Source organism: Balearica regulorum, chromosome 9 (genome assembly GCF_011004875.1).
Source record: "Balearica regulorum gibbericeps isolate bBalReg1 chromosome 9, bBalReg1.pri, whole genome shotgun sequence".
NCBI lineage: Eukaryota > Metazoa > Chordata > Aves > Gruiformes > Gruidae > Balearica > Balearica regulorum.
Window position 1 is genome coordinate 10,875,438 of NC_046192.1, and position 6,221 is coordinate 10,881,658.

At 47.2% G+C, this 6,221-nt stretch overlaps 1 protein-coding gene across 1 annotated transcript; it reads left to right on the forward strand.

Moving 5' to 3' along the window:
- The first annotated feature begins 599 nt into the window (after positions 1–599).
- Positions 600–4,440, forward strand: MRPL44 (mitochondrial ribosomal protein L44). The gene is made up of 4 exons (XM_075761057.1): positions 600–814; positions 1,181–1,649; positions 2,733–2,911; positions 4,104–4,440. The coding sequence occupies exons 1-4, from the start codon at positions 642–644 to the stop codon at positions 4,273–4,275; spliced, it is 993 nt and encodes a 330-aa protein (XP_075617172.1). The 5' UTR covers positions 600–641; the 3' UTR covers positions 4,276–4,440.
- The last annotated feature ends 1,781 nt before the right edge of the window (positions 4,441–6,221 follow it).

Consider the following 6,221-nt stretch of genomic DNA (forward strand, 5'->3'; position numbering starts at 1 on the left):
CCGGGGAGGCCGAGCCGCTCCTCTCGGTCGCTGCGCGGCAGGGCGGGGGGGGGGGGGGGGGGGAGGCCCGGCCGGCTCGGGCCTCGCCAGGTCAAACCTCCACCGCGGCGGAAAACCGCCCGGCAGCCGCGGCTTTGAGCGCCCTCCGCAGGAGACGCTGGTCTGCGACTCGCTGCACCCGTCGGAGCCGCCAGCTCGTAAATCAACAGGCGGCTTTAGCTCACGGCTTCCGCGGGGCCCCGCTCCGAGAGCCCCAGGGCCAAGGGTGGGAGGCGCCGCTCTCCGCTCCCATCGCGCAACGCCCCCACGGCCCGACCCGGGACGAGCAGCCCCAGCGCTGCAGCCCCCTCGCTCCCGTCACCGATGCCGGGCGGGCGGGCGGGCGGACGGACGGAGGAGGAGGAGGAGGAGGAGGAGGAGGAGGAGGAGGAGGAGGAGGAGGAGGAGGAGGAGGAGGAGGTCTGGCGGCGGCGGGCACCCCGACCCCACGGCAGCTGCAGTCGCCAGGGTCGTTTCCGCCGTCGCTGGTGCGCGCGGTATTGTCCCCGGCCAGGAACGCTTCCGCCCGGAACTAGCGGGGAGGGGCCGTGCTTCCCGGAGGGGACAGGGCAGGGGTCCTTCCTGCACCTGCACCCGCTGCCATGGCCGCCCGGCTGCTCTTGCCGGCGTCGCGGCGGCTGCTGGCCGGGGCCGGGGCTGGGGCTGGGGCCGGGGCTGGGCGGGTCGCGCTCAGCACCGCGCCCCGTCGCGACAAGAAGCGGTGGCTCCGCGCCTACCTGGAGCAGCAGCGGCTGGAGGCGCCCCCGCAGCGGCGGTGAGAGCCGGCCCGGCCGTCCGGGCGGGGGGTGGGTTGGGGAGGGGGACGGTGTCTGCGGGGCTCGGGGGAGGGGAGTGCCCCAGGCTAAGAAACAGGCGAAGTCAAAACGTTTAAGCACCTTCTCGTCACGCTTTGGAGCAGAACGTTTTTAACGCCGCGGGTGAGCGTAGCCCCGGTTTTGAGCGAACCGATCGTGTTAACAAAGAAATCTCCGTTTGACAGCAAGGCTTTTAAACACTGGGCTTGATCTTCAACAACAATTCCATTTTTCATTCCCTTTCGATCCTCGGAAGGGCATGGGGCTTGCAGTTCGGGTAACTTCTTGTTCTGTTTCTGAATTTGTTTTCTTTTCCACGTCTGTAGATCAGAGAAGCCCAACTGGGATTACCACGCAGAGATACAAGCTTTCAGCCGCCGGCTACATGAAAATTTTTCTTTGAATCTTCTCAAGACTGCATTTGTTAATTCTTGTTATATTGAAAGTGAAGAGACCAGGCGCCGAGAACTTGGGCTAGACAAAGAAACAGTTGCTCTTAATCTACAAGATAATAGTAAGCTTGCTGAGCAAGGGATGTCCTTTTCACGTTCCTTCCTGACGCAGTGTTTTGAAGGTGCCTACCCAGATTTACCTGCAAAGGGGATAGGAGCGCTTGTTGATTTTCTTACCAGTCAGGAACTTGTTTCTTATGTGGCTCAGAACCTGTCTGTACAAGACCTGACACTTTGCAAAGACTTTCCTGTCCCGCCAGATGTGCTACAGAGGACGTTCTTTGCTGTGATAGGAGCCTTGCTCGATAGCAGCGGGCCCGAGAAAACAGGGATCTTTGTCAGGGTAAGTCTCTACCTATGATACATCTTTGCACTAACGACAATAAGATCTAAGGGTCTCAGTCAGAAGTTACAGGGGAAAAAAGGCAACAACGAAATACTATCTTGTACCTTGACAGCCAGAGATCCAGCGAGGTTGGCAGAAGTTTTACAGTACCTGCAACAATCCAGTTTAACAGTGAGATCGGTTAGTCTGGTGGGGTTTTTGGTTTTATTGTTTGGGGCTTTTTTTTCTTAGGAAGCACAGACTGGTCAGGTAGATAAAATCATATACTTCTGGTTTGTAATGGTGGTGTTTTAATATTTGCTGACAATTGCTAAGGGAAAGCTTTATATTCCATGCATTGCACCACATATCAAGTAATGAGATTATCCCACTTAAGGTCACGTATACCTTCGATTTGTAGAACCATGTTATAGAAAGCAGGGGCTGAGTTCATAGATTTTGCATGTAGGAATGCAGGCACCTAGAGATAGCTCATACAAAAATGTTCAATTAAAATGCAGTGTAACAAAGTAGCTTTAGCAGCTGCTGTCCTTTCAGTAATCCTTTTCACTTATTCCTAGTTTTTCAGTAGGGAAATATTTGCTAAAATCTTATTTCTGACACAAGACCATTGAGACATCTCTGTAAGAGGATATAGCGGTTAACAGGCAAGAGAACGATCACAACAGCTGAAAATCCCCTGAGTTCCCTTCACCTGTTTGCAGAACCCTTCTGATGTACAACTTGTTTGGATTTTTTTACAAGCAGCTGGAGTTGCTTTCCTTGGGCTCAGAGCTGTGCGTAAGCGTTGTTATAACCCCTCTCTCAGGGCGGTGCTGTTCCTTCTTCACGTCTGGGCGGTTGACCTTGCCCAAGGCGCACACCCTGTCAGCGGCTAAATCGGAACCAGAGCTACCGAGCGAAGCCACGCTGGTTAGCTGCGCTTGGCTGCGATGGAGCGCTGAGGCGGTTTTGTAATTCATTTCAGCAATTTACTGTCAACTATGTTAATGCCTCTTCATATTGTATTTTTTTTTGAGGGCTAGAGCCTTCATTCCCTTTCCCATTAATTATAACTTCTAAATATTATTTTTTTTTTAGGATTTTTTTATTCCCCAGCTGATTGGAAAAGACCTGTTTGAGATCTGGGAAGTTGTAAATCCTATGGGCTTACTAGTGGAAGAACTGACTAAGAGGAATATCTCTTCTCCAGAACCAAGAATTACCAGGCAGCTGGGAGTCAGCACGGTTCTGCCACTCTACTTTGTTGGATTGTACTGGTTAGTACGATATTAAGTTAAAGTGAAATGGATTTAAGCTGGGGCAGAAGGGAGGAGGGAAGATGATCTTTAACTTTTCTACCGTGCTCTTTGGTCAAGTTGTTACAGAAAAGGAACCTTACAGCGACTTCCATATAAAATCAGCGAGTCAAGCATTGGCAATAGCTTGCTGTAATGATGCGTGAAAAGACAGTCCCTGACTAAAGGGCTGCCAAGTCTAAATTGGGCACACGGAGGAGTCTGGGTGTATGCTCTGTGTCACCTGACGCAGGAACTTTGCAAATAGCATAACCAAATGGCAACTGTACCCAGGGCTTAGGGAGACATCAAAGGGGGTGGGATTGAAGAGAGGCTTAAAGGGAAGCTTTTCAAATCATGGGCACTGTAAACTAGGCCAGAGGAGTGTCTGTATCCAGAACTTAGGAAGTGCCAGTCGTCCCTGGTGCGCTTGTCTCAGGTGTGGTCAGTGCCTGCACTGGTCTCTTGCCCAGGGGTAACGTTGCTCCTCTGGAGCAGGACAGGACCTTCTTCCACCAAACCCCACGTTGTTGCTTTGCTAAATGAGATAAACGCGTGGGAAGATTGCCTTAGCTTGTTCTGATTTATCATGCTTTGGTTTACATGCCTTCTGAGATTTATCTAAGAAAGGAACTTTGATTATTTTTCTTCTGGAATCCCTGGTGTTCCTTCACGAACTGTGCCTATTCAGTGCCCATAGATGTTGATTAAACAGAGCCGAGTACACACTTCATAACATACTTCATAACTTCTCTGTGAATCCGTTTGAGGAATTTTTAAAATACTTTCTTACCAGGGGAGGAGAAAAGACAGAAGCATTTCACTTCTTTGTTTAAGCTAACCAGAATAAAGAATTTGTATATTTTTAACAGGGCTAACAAATTGAATGCTGTAAAGAATCAGTGATCTGTTAGGAATCTAAATGAACGGAGTAGTGCTCTTCCAGGAAATGGGCGCATTTCTGGTTTGAGTTTCTGTTCTTGAATATATACTCACTTATCTTTGCAGAAAAGCCCAACAGAAATGTTTGCATTTGTGTGTATTTAGAAATTACTTTTAGTATTCATAGACATTGGAGAAAAAAAAAAATCTAGCAGCCTTTATTCACAGTACACAGTAGTGCTCAGGATTTTACAATGAAAACGTTTTTGATTTTATTGTTTTTTTTCCCAAGCGATAAGAAGATCATAGCTGAAGGTCCTGGTGAAACGCTGCTTGCTGCAGAGGAAGAAGCCGCTCGCGTGGCACTGCGGAAGCTCTATGGGTATACAGAGAACAGGAGACCTTGGGATTACTCGAAACCCAAGCAAGGCTTGGCAGCTGAAAAGGCTATCAGCAGTAACTAGATTGTAAAAGCCATTTCTGGTTTCTCTCAAGAATTAATGGCTTCCACACTGACTATAGATGCATTTAAGAAAGCAAAATTCAGTTTGGTTTTCTGATCTGAAGTGCTTGAAATTTTCAAATCAAATACGGTATTAAAATAAATAAAGTCTTTTCCTTTTGCACAATGTTTAGTATTTGCTCATTTTCCTACACATAATGGAAGTACCCTTTTTCTGAAGTTTTGCCTTTTGGCTGAGATTTTCCATATATCACAAGAGACTGTCCTTAATGGTGTTTAATAATGTGTGACAAAATCTCCCTGTATAGAAAAAGGCTTCCATGGGGATTGTTTTGAGGGTATTGTTCATACACTGGGTTGAACATCAGTCTTTGGATTGCATCTGGATTCATTTGTCCTTGACCTTGTGAAAACACGAGATGCGATGCTGATGATACACTGTTGGTGATCAAATTAAAAAAAAAAAAAAAGGTGCAAATGGCACTTTTGAGGTCTCATTGCTTGCACACAAATTTTATTTGCCATACATATTGGTTTCAGTTGTTGGAGCACGCTCTGAAAGAACGTGTGTTTTTTCATTATAAAATTTCTTAAAAGGAAAATAAGGATCATGAAGGCCTGAACTCAAAGAAATTGGAGAAAATTGTTTAATGCTATGCTATTAGATGAGTTACAGCCTCCTTCCCCCCCCCTCACCCCCCCCCCCCCCCCCCCCCCCCCCCCCCCCCCCCCCCCCCCCCCCCGCACTTTTTGGGTACTTTTCCTGTTTAGTCCATTTTTCTCCTGTCTTTCGGCCACTTAAAGTAAGTGGTCATAGGACTAAAGTGTTGGATTCAGTGAAATCAGTGTTTTGTTGGCACCATCTGTAGCTGTTCTGATGTAACTCCACGTAAATGGAAAGTCACATCGGAATAACTCGGGTACCTGCATGACGTTCCTATTAAATGTCACAGAAACTCAGTACATGTACCAGAAGACAACAGATGCATGAGGACTGTGACCCTTGGAATAATTTCATTTACATTTGAGTGAGAGTCTGTTACAAACTGGGACTGAGCCCTGAAAGGAAGAAGCTGAATGTAGGACAGCAGTGAAAGAAGCGTCTCCTGCCTTTTCCCGTGGTGAACGCTGGCTGTAAAAAAAGACAACAGGTAAACGTGCCTTCACTGATCTGGAAAAAACCGCGTAGGTGGCCATTCAGACCGGGTTGGTGTTACTGTCCCTAAGAACACATATCCCCTGCCCGCGGCCCCCAGGATCGATTCGCGTACTCAAGCAAAAGAACCGGCTGGCTGTGTCTCCAGTATGTGGTGTGGCGTGCATCTTAAGCGTGTAGAAAGCTCGTGTGGCTGGATAGCAGCAGCTTCTTCCCTCTGCATTCTGGCATGGGAGATTACACGTGGGAAAGCTTGAATGTAAAAAGGAAAACAGAAAGATCAGTCTAGCATAAAATACGCATAAAATTGCTTGTGTTAAGTGAAAAATTTCAGCTAGGTAATCTCTTATCACTTACATAAGCAAAGCCAATAAGGCCACTATATTCCAGGGGAATAGTAGCAGAATCTGAAAGCAGGATGGAAATTACGCATGCTATGTTTAGTTTCCAGATCAGGTATCTCTCTTACCTTCACCTATTTTAGAAGGACAATAGTGAAGCTGTTTTTTAACATCCAAAGTTTGATCTGCCTGGTATTTTTTATATACATATTTATGTATTTGAAGAGAGAGAAAAAAGCAATTTTCTGGCAGTTTACCTTAAAAGAATATTCAAGATCTGCTTACTGTGGCTTCACATTTGGAATATGGGCATCTGTCTGAGGACAAGTGGATTACTGAATAGTGTGCTGGGAAAAAACCTGAGTAATGCAAGATAAATCAATTTATTGTGTAGTACATGTATGGAATGTCTTGAGCTCAAACAGACAGTTTGGGGACATGGAAAGAAAG

Coding starts and splice junctions, on each gene's coding strand:
- MRPL44 (XM_075761057.1), top strand. CDS start 642: ATGGCCGCCCGGCTGCTCTTGCCGGCGTCGCGGCGGCTGCTGGCCGGG. Junction 1,650..2,732: donor AAACAGGGATCTTTGTCAGG/GTAAGTCTCTAC, acceptor TTTTTTTTTTAG/GATTTTTTTATTCCCCAGCT. Junction 2,912..4,103: donor TACTTTGTTGGATTGTACTG/GTTAGTACGATA, acceptor TTTTTTCCCAAG/CGATAAGAAGATCATAGCTG.